General features: G+C 62.4%; 1 protein-coding gene across 2 annotated transcripts in view; it reads left to right on the forward strand.

The window, feature by feature from the left end:
• Nucleotides 1-14,374, forward strand: part of COL5A1 (collagen type V alpha 1 chain) — a 159,512-nt gene that overhangs the window by 65,674 nt on the left and 79,464 nt on the right. For both annotated transcript variants that reach the window (XM_059071149.2, XM_059071150.2), the window contains exons 5-11: nt 1,090-1,221; nt 2,445-2,582; nt 3,253-3,504; nt 4,512-4,679; nt 4,815-4,868; nt 9,645-9,686; nt 9,882-9,944. In XM_059071149.2, coding sequence (XP_058927132.1) covers nt 1,090-1,221; nt 2,445-2,582; nt 3,253-3,504; nt 4,512-4,679; nt 4,815-4,868; nt 9,645-9,686; nt 9,882-9,944 — 849 coding nt within the window. The remainder of the gene's footprint in view (nt 1-1,089; nt 1,222-2,444; nt 2,583-3,252; nt 3,505-4,511; nt 4,680-4,814; nt 4,869-9,644; nt 9,687-9,881; nt 9,945-14,374) is intronic.

Genomic DNA, 14,374 nt, shown 5'->3' on the forward strand with positions numbered 1-14,374 from the left:
AGTGCTGGCCGTCGGGGTGGGAGGGCCCCGCTCCATTCCTCTGAGCCCCCCCGCGTGGAGGCGGGCAGCCGGCGGTAGTTCCGAGTCCTCACTCGTCACGGGGCGGTTTCAAACCTGGGTTGGGAGGCCACGTGTTTGGAACTGTGCTTCAGGGATCGGGTAGGAGCGGGCCTTTGCCGGACTCCAGGACTGTCACCCCGTCTCTAGGTCAGGTTACCCATAGAGCCTTTGGGAAGCCGAGGAGGGCGAGGGTCCTGTCCCCAGAGCTGTGCACACGGCCGGCACCTTGCTTCACAGATCCCGGAGGCCATCCGTGGACCCACGCTTAGTGACTTCGGGTGACACATCACCCCAGCCCTGCCATGGTCCAGCGATGAGAGGCCACATCTGGCCCCTGCCCGGGGGCCCGTCTCTCTCTCCTCCCGGGGTCTGGCGCAGAGAAGGGCCTCCCGCATCTTCGCCAAATGACTGGCAGGGAGCGTGCGGCTTCCTTGCCGGGGCCTGTGGTTCTGACGTGTGCAGATGGGCACCGTGTTCTCGCTCTCCCCGTGGCCCTGCCCTTCGGGAGTGGCGCGTGCCTTTTGCTGGATCGTGGCAGAGCAGAGGCTCAGGAGCAGGGGCAGCCTCAGGCTTCTGGCCGGAACGGGGCCGTGGGACTGGTGGAGGAATCCATGACAATCTGATGAATACGCAGTCTGGGTACGGTGGGGTCTTCTCCGTGGGGCACAGGGCAGGCCCGAGGTGTTAGGAAGGGTGTGGGCACCGCCAGGCAGTGGTTCTGGGCCGTGGGGGCACCCGCCACGTGTGATGCGGTAGCTTGCACTTAGTAGGTGCTCAGTGATGGCTATCGAATGAGTGGGTGGGTGGCTGGAGAGAAGGATGCATGGTCCACGCGTGGATGGACGGGTGGGTGGAAGGATGGACGGGTGGGTCAGTGACGCGTGGATGGCTGGGTCGCTCGAATGGCTCTCGGAGCTAGCAGCTCCCCGAGAGGAGGAGGATGAGCTCTCAGGCGTCAGGCAGTTCCCCTGGGTCCCCACGTGGGTGCCCCCTCTGTGCTGCCTGTTCAGGGCTTTCGTCCTTTTCCAGGGAGACATCCAGCAGCTGCTGTTCGTCTCGGACCACCGGGTGGCTTACGATTACTGCGAACACTACAGCCCTGACTGCGAGGCTGCGGCCCCCGACAAGCCCCAGTCCCAGGACCCCAATCCAGACGAATATGTGAGTCCTGGCGGGAGCCGCGGGCAGGCCGTCCGGGGGTGGGGGGCGCGGAGGGACACAGAAGCTGGGCGACTCCCGTCTCAAGCAAACCCACTGGGTGAGACTATGACTGATCCCCGGGGCAAGGTGGACTCCCGACTCACTTTACGGAGGGTTCAGTGCTCCCAGAGCAATTGAGTCAGAAAGGATGTTGGTAAAGAATCTTCCACACAAGTTTCTGGGTGAAGAGAGCCACGCGCCCTCTGGATCAACAGATCCACCCCACCCCTGGGTGGGGTGCTGTGAGCGGAAACGCCACGGGTGCCCTCGGCGGGCTGTCCGGAGCTTGCCAGACAGGAGGGGCTCAGGGCTGCCGGAGCGGAATGGCGGCCCCCTGACCCCTACAGTGGCAGCGACTCGGAAAGGGCAGCCTCGGCCCGAGCGTCTCAGGAGCACGTCCAGTGCCTCTGTCCTCTGGCCGCGAGCCGTGTGCCTGTGGGTCAGCCTTTCCCACCCACCCGCCCTCACGCCCCAGCAGCACCTCGGCTAATTTGACTTGCAATTCTTTGTACCGTTTGCAAATGAAAATCCTCTCCCATCCCCTGCGCAGATTGCACTCCTGTTTCTTTTAAGTGAAACTCAGTCCTGCTCTTTATTTTTTCTCTGAGCTTCCCTTCTTTCACGAGCAGTCAGAGGAGAAGGAGGGGGACCCCCTGAAGCTGTGGAGTCCTGGGCTGGGCATGTCTTTCACGGCCCGAGAATAGGGTGGGCAGTGCTCCCAGCTGGGCTGCTGCAGCCGAGGCCTCCTGGCCACGCCTCACCCTCCCCATGCCTGGCACCCAGAGATGGGTCTGAGGGTGAGACCGTCTCTGTCGCTGTGAAGTCCCTGCCGTGAGGCCTGGGCCTTCGGTGAGGGTCGGGGAGGACCCTCGCTTTGGCTGGTTGTCCTGGCCCTCGGGTGCCAAAGGGTCAGAACATTTGGACCTTTTAGGGCTCATCTCTCTTCGAAGGCCACCGGGGGTCCCCGTTTCCTTCCCTGGACTCCTCATGGGGCTTGGGCTCTGCTCCCCCAGGGGATGAAGGGGGAGGACTCCTTTCAGGGCCCACGGGGTTGGTGCCTGGAGCTGGGCACGACTTTTTGGGATCCGATCTTCCCAGTTGAGCCCACGAGGGAGGGAGATGGCAGGCTGGCATCTCGGGGTGGGGGGCCCACGCCCTCCTCACGTGGCCCTATTTGCTCTCAGTACCCGGACGGAGAGGGTGAAGGAGACACCTATTACTACGAGTACCCCTACTACGAGGACACGGACGACGTGGGCAAGGAGCCCACCCCCACCCAGACTCCAGTGGAAGCTGCTCGAGAGACCACGGAGGTGGCCGAGGTCTGGCCGCTGTTCCCCGGAGGCCGCGGTTGGCGGGGGGGCCGTGCCGAGCATGGGGGCCGTTTGGAGATGCGTGGAGAGCAGGGGCGGTGGGCGGGAGCTTGGCAGGGAAATGGGGGACCGGGGACCGTATGTGCTTTGTCCTCACGGGGAGTGTAGGGCAGAGGGCTTCCCGTGGTGCGGGGGACACCAGGGGACGTGGATGTGATGGAATCCAGTCCCCTCCCCAACGGGTGGCCGGGACACTGGCCCATATGGCTCTAAGAGTCTGGAATGTTCTCTTACTTTTTTTTTTTTTTGTTTGGTCACCGTGTGGCTTGCAGGATCTTAGTTCCCCAACCAGGGATTGAACCCAGGCCCTCGGCAGTGAGAACAGGGAGTCCTATAACCACTGGACCGCCAGGGAATTCCCTGTTCTCTTACTTTTTAAAAAAAATTTGAGATACGGTTCAGCCTGCCCAAGTGCGTGATTGCGGGGGGTTGAGTCGTGCGGAGCTCTTCCGCGGGCCGGGCTGCCTCCCCCGGACCGAGGGGGCCCCTGTGCCCCGATCCACAGGGGCCGGTTGGTCGATGGGTCAGCCTCCCCCTCGAGCCACAGAGGAAACCCCCGAGCCGGTCCCTGCCGCGCCGGCCGCCCCCCTAACCCTGCGTGTCTCTGCCCGGCTCCCAGGAGCTGACCCAGCCCCCCACGGAAGCCCCTCCGGTGCCCGACACCAGCGAGGGGGCCGGCAAGGAGGAGGACCCCGGCATCGGTGACTATGACTACGTGCCCAGCGAGGACTACTACACCCCACCCCCTTACGAGGACCTCCACTACGGCGAAGGCATCGAGAGCCCCGACGAGAGCCCCGACCGGTCCCCCGACCAGGGCGCCCCGGCCGAAGTTCCCACCAGCACGGTCCTCGCCTCCAATGCCTCTGACGTAATTGCCTTCCCGACGCGTGGGCTTGGTCCAGGGGAGGGGGCTGGGCCCCGGGCCCCTCCTCCTCTACTCCTCCCCTTGCTGTCCCGGGGCAGCTGCCCTCCCCCAGCCCAGCACTACTGGCCCTGCAGCCCTTTGCAGCCGGGCCGTTTTAAATGATCGCCGAGGGTGCCCGGTGAGTCTGCGGTCACTGACTTGCTGGGTGCATCTCAGTGGTGTCAGTTTGTCATCAGCAAAAACGGGTGGCACGGGCCCCGCCCTCCAGGTCTCTTGGGGTTCGGTGGAGATGGATGAGGACATGCGTGTTTACAGACGGTGTTCCTGTCTGTGGCCCGGGTGAGGGCAGGCCAGGCCGGTACATGAGCTGCGGGTCTGGACAAGCAGACCAGACGCGAGGCCGGGTAGGACCGTAGGCTTTCCCATCGGGCAGACCTGACTTGAAATCTCTGCCAGTGACCTTGGAAGGTGCCACCCCCCGTCTCAAAATCAGTGACCTCATTCACAACCTGGCACCAGCGTTGCCTGCCTCTTGGGATTGTTGCCTCGTCTTCAGATTGCAGAGGACTTGAGCTCAGCCCACGGTCCGTAGGGAGTGCTTGAGAACAACCGTGGTGTGATGCTGAATTCTTGACGCCCGCGGGGCAGACACACGGGGTTCTGATGGGTCCAGACCCCTCTGGCAGCGGGCATGGGATGAGGGGCCTGTTACCCCGAGACCCCGGGCCTTGGGTGGAGCCCCTGGCGGCCCCGGGTTTCCCCAGGTACACGGTGCAGCCTGGTGCCGCGTGCCCGGCCTCCCGCAGCCCTGATTTGCCGCGGGGTCTTGGGCGTTTTGGGGTGAGTTTCCCCGTCGTGAGAGGGAGCCGATGACTCCCAACAAGTGAGACCCCAGGCTACCTGTGTTCTGTGACCTCGGGCGCCACGGTGCTTGGAGTCCCGGGGCTGGGGGCCTGTGCGTGTCCGTTACCTGGCGTCCTCTGGGTGACCCCTGCCGCCTTCCCTCTCAGCCGGATCCGCCTCCGGAGGAGGGGATGGACGACTTGGAGGGAGGGTTCACAGAAGAGACCATCAAGAACCTGGACGAAAACTACTATGACCCTTACTACGACCCCACCATCTCCCCGTCGGAGATCGGGCCGGGCATGCCCGCCAACCAGGACACCATCTACGAAGGGGTGCGTGGCTAGGAAGGGTGCCTTCCCGGGGGCCCGTGGTGGGGGGACCCCTGCTTCATCAGCCGTATGGATTTGGTGTAATCTGTACCTTCTTTCTGTCCTCCCTCTCCTCTCTCTGCATCTTACAAACCTCAGATCGGACCACGGGGCGAGAAAGGTCAAAAGGGAGAACCTGCCATCATCGAACCAGTAAGACACTTTCTTATGGTCTCCCCGAAACCGGCGGGGTGGTGGGTCGCAGCTTGGGGCACGTGGCGGGTTAGGTAGGATGTGGCTGGACCTGCGGGACCCCTGCGCCTCTACGCCTGGGGCGACCACGAGGGGCTACGTCCCCTCGTGGATGCCACACGCTGCTTCGAAAAGCGCCCGGGCCGGGGTAAGGTTCCGGACCTCGGATGAGGTGGTGGCTGCCCGGGATTCGAATGGGTCAGGACCCTTTGTGCTGCGTGCTTAAGATCCGGGCACATCACTGCGTGTCGATTTCTCCTTGATAAAAAAGACTCGGGGGCTTCCCTGGTGGCGCAGTGGTTGAGAATCCGCCTGCCGATGCAGGAAACACGGGTTCGTGCCCTGGTCCGGGAAGATCCCACATGCCGTGGAGCAACTAAGCCCGTGAGCCATGGCCGCTGAGCCTGTGCGTCCGGAGCCTGTGCTCCGCAACGGGAGAGGCCACAACAGTGAGAGGCCCGCATACCGCAAAAAAAAAAAAAAAAAAAAAAAGACTCGGCTTCTGGGAAGGAGGGAGCTCCCCTGGAGGACAGAGGGGCTTAGCAGGCTTGAGTGTGGACCGGGAGCGGCCGGTCTGGAGCAGGGAGCGTTAGCCACGGACCCAGCTCTCCGCGCCGGCTGTGCAGCCGTGTGGCTGCAGCTGGTGAAACAGGGAAGCCTGGGTGTCAGCCACGCCGAGGGGACTTAACAAAAACAGCTCTGCACTGCAACTCCCACTGAGTGAAACTGCCCTGTGCCAGGCTGGGGGCGAGTTAAACAAATGGACTGTTGAGAACGTCTTAACCTTGGGGTCACAGGGAAGAGGTCCCACGTGCACCTCGTGGGTCGGTGGGTGTGGGCGGGGGCCCCGCTCTGTGTTGGCATGTCCTCTGCCCTCAGGGAGCCGTGCCTGGCCGGGAGCACCAGGGCCCACCCTGTGGCCTGTGGGCTGCCGCGGTCCGGGCCCTGAGCCGGGGCGGGCGAGGTGCCAGCTGATCAGCCGGGTGGGGGCGGGGGGTGCCCTGCAGCGGCACGTGGTGGGCATGGCATCGTGGGCTGGGAAGCAGCTCTAAGAGTGGGGAGGGGCTGGCTGCCAAGGCCCACCCCTGCCACATCCTCCAAGAGCCAGAGGGAGGAGGCCAGCGTCCTGCACTCGACGGCTCACGAGGCTGGGGCCGGCCTCCGGCTTTCTCTACTGCCGGGACCTGGTTGCCCGACGTGGAGGCTCCAGGGCGCTTCAGATCTTGGGGCTCTTCTGGGACGGAGAACCGAGGTGACCCCCATCCTCCCGTGGGACTGGGAAGGTTCTTTTGGAACCTCATCCCCCTTAGAGGCACCCGAAGCCCGTGGCTGGGGCAATCAGGCCGGGGGGCCTAGACGACCGTTCTGCTCTGTGCTCCCTGCCCCGCCCCCCAGGCCTGTCCCAGGGATGGGCCACCGGGCGCACACGTCCTGTGCTCGGGCTGGGAACGTTCCTTTTCCGCTGCTCCAGGCTCCAAGGCAGTCAGGGCCCGTCTGGGGCCGAAAGATGGTGATGCAGAGGAAGTGGGCAGAGGGCCCGAAGGGGGACACCAGCACCAGGTGGCCCCTTGCTCGGCGACATGTGAAACCCTCACACCAAGTCCAGAGTCAGGGAGGAAGGCGACCCCGGGGAAAGAGCAGTGCGGCCAGTGGTGCCGCCTCAAGACACGGGGCTGCCGGGGACCCGCTCCGGTCCTCGAGGGGCTGTGTCAGGAGGGGGAGCACACCCAGCGTGACTTCCCTGTGGTCCAGCTGTGTGCAGACCACGGTCCAGATGGCCTGGGTCCCCGGGGGACCTGCCGCTGACTCGGATGCCTTCTGTGGTGTCCCCATTGCTTCGGTGAAAGGGGCACCTCGGGCAGGCGGGGGCCAGGCTCTGTGGAGCCCCGGGTTTGGTCCTGGCTCTGGGAAGGCCTGGCCGGCACCTCGGTCAGGACGAGCTTCCAGTTCACACGTCCCCCAGACCGGGCTGCCCCTGTGTGAGAGCCATAGCATCCCAGGGCCGGGTGTGGGGGGTTGGTGAGAGTGAATGAGGTGTCCAGTTGCCAGGCTCCACCGGGCTCCACCGGCGAGGGTGGGTCAGAGGAGCAGGCTGAGAAAATGGCAGCGGCCCAACACAAATCGCATGTCTCCAGAAGATGCATTTCATCTTTGTTCGGGGAGAAATGAGCCATCGGGACGCAGTTAGGGGAGGATGCCCTCCCCTCTGGCCCCAGCATTTGCTCCCGCCCAGCCTCCAGCCTGTGTGGAGTGTCCGAGGGGCCGAGGCCGGTCTCCCTGGAGACATCATGGAAACAGTTGGAACTTCTCAAGCTGGAGCCTCCCCAGATGTCCTCAAAGCCTTAGCTCCCTGTAAACAGATGGCCGAGTCCTGGACGACGGCCGAAGTGGTCTTGGCCGTGCAGGCGTCAGGGCCCCGTGAAGGTTGGGTGGCTGTTTCCTCTCCCCAGCGACCTCCTTCTGGGGGGCGGGGCTCACTGTCCCAGAGCGTGGGGCCTGGGAACCAGCTCCTGCTCGTTCCATCCATCCACCCGCCCCGGGGACACAGGGGCTATTTCCCACTCAGGCCCGGCACCCTCTGTCATGGCTCAGCAACACCAGCGGCTCCTCGACAGGACAGGAGTCCCTCAGCCGAGAGGATTCAGGTCAATCAGATCCGGTGCTCCTGGCTGCCCTGGGACCTCAGGGAACCAGGCATCTCCAGAGTCAATGTCCTATATCATCTGGTGAAGGCCCGTAACAGGCATGTCTACCTTCCGCTGTGGCTTAAGGAAGGTTTTCTTGGTCTGTGCTGTGTAGCAGATGAATGGACCCCCGTTAAGGATTGTTTCGAGTTCTCAGCTGAGGCTGAGACCTTCCACCCTGGTGGGGTGTGGAGCGGGGCCAGTGGAGGAAGGCCATGGCTTCCCATGTCTTGGGAGCACTTCTCGTTGGGGTGGTGGCCAGGGGTCCATCCCTTCACTGTTCCTGGGAAAGCGCCGGCACGCCTCCGCTGGGCTTATCCATCCAGCGGCCTCCAGCCCTTCCCGGGCCGACCTGGAATGATCCTCCCATGAGAGCCCACCCACCGTGGCCCCCAGTCCCTGAGAGCAGCGGTTGTGTGTCCGGGAAGACAGCTGCGGCCCTGCAGGGTCCGTGGCAGCCAGGGGTTTCTCTCCTAATCCTAGCGCAGTTCTGAGCTTCCTCAGCTGCCTTTGTCAGAGGAGGAAACAGGAAGGTGGGGCTGATGAGGCCGTCTGAGTGGACTCTGTGTACATCTCGTGGACAAACATTTCTCTGGGTGCACATCTGTGTAAACCCCGGGTGCATCCTCCCAGCGACTGGGGAGCCCTGGTGGGGAGGGTGAGGGGCTTGGAGGGGACCCGCAGCCCCTGGCCTGGATGCCCCCCACTGGGGGGTGTCCGACACCTGGGCTGACCTGGTGCCTGTCCTGGCCACACACCCTGTTACTGCTAGGAGGCAATTCCAGGTTTCACAAGAGGACTGTTCACTTGCAAAGAAAAGCCCAGGGCACGGCAGCATTGATCAGCCCCAGAGAGAAGCAGCCTGAGTCTGCGTTGTTCCAGGGAAACAGGAGGCAGCTCTGCCACTGGGGGGCAAGTCTGTCCAGGCTTCTCACCGCTGTCTCGGCCGTCACAGGAATTCACTGGGAGGAGGGGTCCGCGGCAGCCAGGCACCGTGCATGAGGCTGAAGCCTGCCCAGCCGGGCCGGACGGAGCCCACCGGGTCCCAGGACCTCCAGAAACGATCCACCACTGTGTTCTCAGCATGCAGACCCTTGCAGGGGCCAGAGGTCCTTCCCTCCCTGGAAGGCCATGCGTTGCCTCTGACCCCTGAAGTGGGCATGGAACACAGAGGACGCTGGGGCCTCCCTGACCTTGGTGTTGACCGGACAGGGGTAGAGAGGAGGCCCGCGCTGGGAAGGTGGCTGAAGCCGAGGCCCGAGAGCAGGAGCCCCCGGGCCGGGAGCTCTGTCCGCAGAGACCTGAAGCCTGCTCTCCCCTGCGCTGCCCGTGCCGACTCCAGTGCCCGGGCTGACGGGGGGGCAGGAGGCCTCGTCCCCATTTGTGGGGAGAGACAGTGAGGCCTGGGGGCCAGAGGCAGCGTGAACCTCGGCTCAGCCAGGTGAGGGGCTAGAGGAGGAGGAGGGCAGCTGAGTGTCCAGTGGACTTGGCTGTGTTTCCCACGTGGAGGGAGGAGGGGGCTGGAGACCCCAGCGTGGCTTGTCCAGCAGTTGGGCCTAACGCTTCTCTAGGCGGGGACCTCAGCCTGTGGCTCCCTTCCCTCTGGTCCTCCCTTAATCCACCGGGTGGTCGTGTCTCCAGCCTCACCGGGCCCCGGCCCTGGGGTCCACTGCTCCCTCAGGCCGCCGTCACCAGGGCCTGCCGGGGCACTGCCCCCTGGCCACAGGAGGGCCAGAGGTGTGCCCGGGGAGTCCCGGTCCCCCTCTCTCCTCTGGAAGCTGTTCTTGAGGGAAACCTGGTTGCTGTCTGGCTTGTGGCTGCCCTGGAAACGCTCAAAGGACGGCCACCGTGGGCCCCATTCCAGAGGCTGCTGCTCGGGACCCCTCCCAGGACGGAGGGTGCAGACCCAGAGGCCCGAGACTGTGGTCCTCTGGTCCACCCAGCATGGAGGGCTTCCTCAGGACTGGGGTCTGCTAGCGGCCGGGCCCGCTCGGGGTCTGGGGATGGAGGGAAGGGGTCCTGGGGTCTCACACGCTCTCCCTGTCTCTTGCAGGGCATGCTCCTGGAGGGCCCGCCCGGCCCCGAAGGCCCCGCGGTGAGTGTCCCATTTTATTTCCCGTGACTTGTGGGAGGCGCTCGGGGGTGGAGGGAGACCCCTTAAAGCTCCCAGATGGAAAAGAGAGGGGTAAACGCCCTGGGACCGGTACTTTCTCGAACCCTCTCCTGGCCAAGGCGGGAACCGCCCTGTGGCTGCACCTTTAACTCCGCCTGATTTTATTCTTAATCCTAGGGTCTCCCAGGACCTCCAGGAACGATGGGTCCCACTGGCCAAGTGGGTGACCCTGGAGAAAGGGTAAGGGCGCCTCAGTCCCCTCGGATCAACGGGCTCTGTGGCCTCGTCCAGGTGTCCTCCCTGCTCTGGGAGCAGCCTTGACCTCACCTGTGTGGGTGACCGCGGTACACGGACGTCCTTCCCCAAATTGCCCCGTCCCCTCGCATCTCACGCCACCCCTTAGTGCGTCCCCTCTCTTCAGATGTTTAGGGGGCCGACTGTTGCGTGGCCCTGAGCTGGGGGCAGGAGACCCCCCTGCAAGAGTGAGCCTCAGCTGGGCTGTGGGGCCCCCGGTGGGTTCCAGGGGCCCCAGCTGACAGTGGCGGCCCTGCATTAGGGTAGCAATAACAACAGCCTCAGTGGCCAAAGAGCTCTGGTGCTGCCTGGGTATCCCACAGGATCCGAATTATCCTCCCTCAATACGAGAACTTCATTGGCCTTAAGACCCCCTCGCTCCAGCTTCCTTGTTGGAAATCTAGCGACAGACACAGAAAACGTGCTCTGGGTCAGAGAGACCATCCTGGGATCTCCCTGGGCAAAGGGACACATCTGGGGGTCACACTGGTCAAAGGGACCATCCCCGGGTCGCCCTGGGTGGCTGCCGGAGAGATGCAGGCTGAGCCCAGTTGGCGGCAATTTCGTTCCGACTCCTAGTGGGCGTTTGGGGGGACTGCAGCCCTGTGGGTTCTCGTCCAGCTTGACACTTTTTTCTTTTCGTTTTTCCTGCTGATCTAATGAATATCGATGTGAGCACAGTCAGACTGAGAGCTGTAATTGGGTGTAGTTGTAGATGAGAGACGCTGGGGGCGTGTGTGCATCCTAACAGACCTCTATCCCCAGCGCCTGGCGCACTGCCCAGAGCAAAGACCTCACGGTTTTGGGGTCTGGTCCTGAGGAAAGGCGGCCGGGGTCTGCTTCCAAGGGGGCGCCTGGCTGTCAGGTTCTGGGGGCTTTTGGGCGGCGCTCGGGGTGAGGTGAGGTGATGCCCGCAGACAAAGCAGGCGGCCACGTGACCTCTGAGGGCAGCCGGGTCGGACTGGGCACCAAACAGGATTCTCCGCCACGCTGCGTCCCTGTGGCCAGTGGCTCTGGGGGCAGAGTAGGTGGGCCTTGCTCCGTGGCTGGCCTGTGACATGCTTGGCCTTCCCGTACTTCCCATATGCTACTCCTGACTCTGCCACGGTTGAAATTCCAGACAAGCAAGTGAGGGGCCTGTCCCCTCCCCACCCCTGAACCCACACCAGTCAAGTTCTGCCCCAGGGGCTGCAGCCTCCAACCCAGCTCACTCCAAAGCTCTGGGAGTGGATGGAGGGGTGACCGCCGTGTCCCCCCACAGAGCCATCCCCAGATGGACCCAGGGGTGTGACTGAGTCCAGATGTCCGTGAGAGAGGACAGCCTGCCATAGCACACATCTTCTCTCTTAGACGTAGGGAAGGTCGCCGTCCACAGGGGGCACAGGTACTGACTGACATCTCCCGTCAGCCTCGGTGTTGCTCCAGGTGTCTGTCCGTCTGTCCGTCCAGCACAGATATCCACAGCGCTGGGTGCCGGTCCAGCACTGAGGACCTAGATGCTCACGAACCAGAGGGGCTCTCCTCCCCACTTGGCGCCTCTGGACTGAACCTGGGTCAGGGCCAGAGGCAGCGACCTTGCGGGTGCTTTGTGTGCCGAGCTGAAAGCTGGAAAAGCCAGAGCACCTGACAGTGGAATCCCGGTGCTTTTAGAGCTGGCGTCTCTTAAGTTCAAGTCAGGGTCCAGGAGAAAGGGACTGGGATGAGGGAGGCAGAGAAATCACCGGCTCTAGAGCCTCTGCTCTCCCTGGAATTGGAGGGGGAACCTGCAGCCCATTGGCCTTCCCAGGGCCCTTGCCCGGGCGAGGGGCTGATTCCAGGAGCTCACCCTCTGGGCCCTGCTTAACCAGCTTGTCCAGGAACTGTCCCTGCTCACAGCTCAGCATCCTCTCCACGCCCAGATCTCCTGGCTGTCTGCCAATTAGCTGTGAAAGAACATTGCATGCAGAGTCAGGATCCTGCAGTGCCACTTGCTGGTAGCCTGACCTCAGCATTCCTGTGTAGGAGAGGAAAACACTTTACCCTCTTAGGTTTTGTCGGTGGGACCTGCCAATTAAACTGACCAAAGACATTAACGGGAGAAAAGGCAAATGAATTTAGTAATATTTTTAATTTTACATGAGGCTTCATGAAAAAGAAAAAAAAAAAAAACCCAGAGAAGTGGTTAGACTTGGGAACTTATATACCATTTTAACAAAAAGCAATAAACCACGGAGAAGTGACTGCAAAATACATGGGGGAAACTAATGGAAGGTAAGGCTTGTTTCAGTAAAGGTCTGTTTATGCCGACTCGTCTGAGTGCCCACTGTCTGTCTCCAGTGATAAGGGTTCCTCCCTTTGTCCTGGTACAGGTGGGGTGGGAGTGAATTCAGGCCACCTTCACAAAGGGAAATGTGTGCCCTGCTTGCAGGCTGATGAGGGGAGGGCAGGGGACTCTTCCTGCACCTGTTGATTCTCAGTTGCCTTCAGCGCAGAATAATCCTTATGCCGAAGTGGCATGTTTTGGGGTGCCATATCCTGGTCCCCGTCACCTGCGTGGCCTCACATGCCCGTCTGCACCTGAGAGCTTTTCACGGAGTGATCTGGCAGATCCTGCCCTCCCCCTGCCCCAGGCCTACCGTCCTGGGACTCTGCAGCTCTTCTTATTACTAATTACTTCCGGCTGCCTACCCTTTCCTCGTTTGAGCCTTTCTTGCTAACCGGGTGGTGAGTTCCTTGAAGGCAGGCCCCACGCCTGCATTTCTCCTTGTAACCCCGTCCGTGTCCGGGGTACCCCATGGGCAGGTGGCTGTGAGCCTCTCTGCATCCTGGCGCCCACAGCGTCGCGTCGGGGCAGACGTCCAGTCCTGTTTCCTGCCCTGCTCCGGCCTCCTCCGGCCCAGCTGTGCTTCCTGCCTGATACCATGCCTGAGGGCTCTGCGCTCCTGGACCTCTCTTCTCCGCCCTGTCTTGGCTGCTGGCTCCTCGAATCCTTTCTTGTCGCACACTTACTAGTGTGGATTAAGCAGTAGTTGGGTTTGTTGGGTCTGAATGGCTGAGGAGGAAATCCCTCCCCCACCCCTAAGGGCCTGGTTGCTCCCAAAGCCTCAGGGATTCCTTCCAAGACCCTTCAGGACCAGAACGGAGGCCCTTTCCCGCGGGGGGGTGCCTCCCTCCCTGCAGAATCGGGCTGCACTTGATACCCTCGGGGCCAGAGAGAGGCAGGGTCAATGACTCTATAGCATGTCCACACAGCCCAGTAATGACGCTGCCACGAGCACAGCTTCTCCAGCCCCTTCTCCCGGTTGTTGAGACCTCAACCCCTCCCCCCCACCTCTTTAGGTTTCAAGGGTTGGGCATCCTTTTGGGATTTTGCTTGAGGGTCTTTTCTGTCCTTTAAAAGGCCTGTAAGAACCCCCATTATTACACCCACGGAAAGCGTGCTTCACAGGTGCCTGCACTGCTCCCCAGGGCCACCTGGGACAATGCCCAGCTATGTCACCACCTCCCCCCGCGGCTGGCTGGATTTATGCTCAGGGCCGGGGGAGTGGACACAGGCTGGGTCCCTGCAACTTGGCTGAGAGGCAGAGTCCACTGAGGCCCATAGGAAGCTTTTAGCTTCGCAGAGGCCGTGGTGAGTGACCGCTGTTGCCCGCAAGGCAAGGTTGTCTGACCATCTCCTGCCTTCTGGGGGCAGGACAGGTGGCTCTGCCTTCCGGGGCCCCTGTGTGCCCAGGACATCTTTTATGGGGCCATCCAACCTGGGACACCTGGTTACTCACCTGTTCCACACAGCCAGGTATCTCTGTGATGTCCTGGCCACAGGCCACAGTAACACGGGCCTCCCCTGGGTGTGTTGGGGCCACGTCCTCTCTGTGACCTGGTCGTCCCCCCTCCAGTGCTATCAGTGAGGCATCGCTAGGATTGAGCCGGGGCCACCTGAGTCGTCTTGTTAACCTTTTGAACCCCCTAGAAGCCAAAAAGACCCTTTTTCATATTAGGGAGCACATGGCGGGGGGGACCTTTTGAGCTGGGACAAGGCCGGAAGTATCGATGGAAACACCTCAGCGCCTCCCTCCAGGCCTGTCGGGCTTCCCGGGCTCAGAAGACCTCCGTGAGCTCCGCTGGGACTTCCCAGCCTTCTGCTGCTGCAGGGCCGGCTGAGGCTCCTGGTGGAGTGGGAGGGTGCATGGTGCCAGCTTCCCCCAGGGCTCTGGCCCCGGCCGTAGGTATAGCCAGTTTGCAGATCTAGAGCAGGAGCTGACCCCTAAGACGTTCTCTGGCCTCTCCCAAGCTCTAATTGCACAGGAGCTGACCTGAAAAAAAAGAAACAAAGCAAACCACTGGTACCGAGGATCTGAGGGTTTGGTGCATGTGCCTCTCCTTTTCTGGGTCTTTCT

Source organism: Kogia breviceps, chromosome 8, assembly GCF_026419965.1.
Source record: "Kogia breviceps isolate mKogBre1 chromosome 8, mKogBre1 haplotype 1, whole genome shotgun sequence".
NCBI classification, from domain to species: Eukaryota; Metazoa; Chordata; class Mammalia; order Artiodactyla; family Physeteridae; genus Kogia; species Kogia breviceps.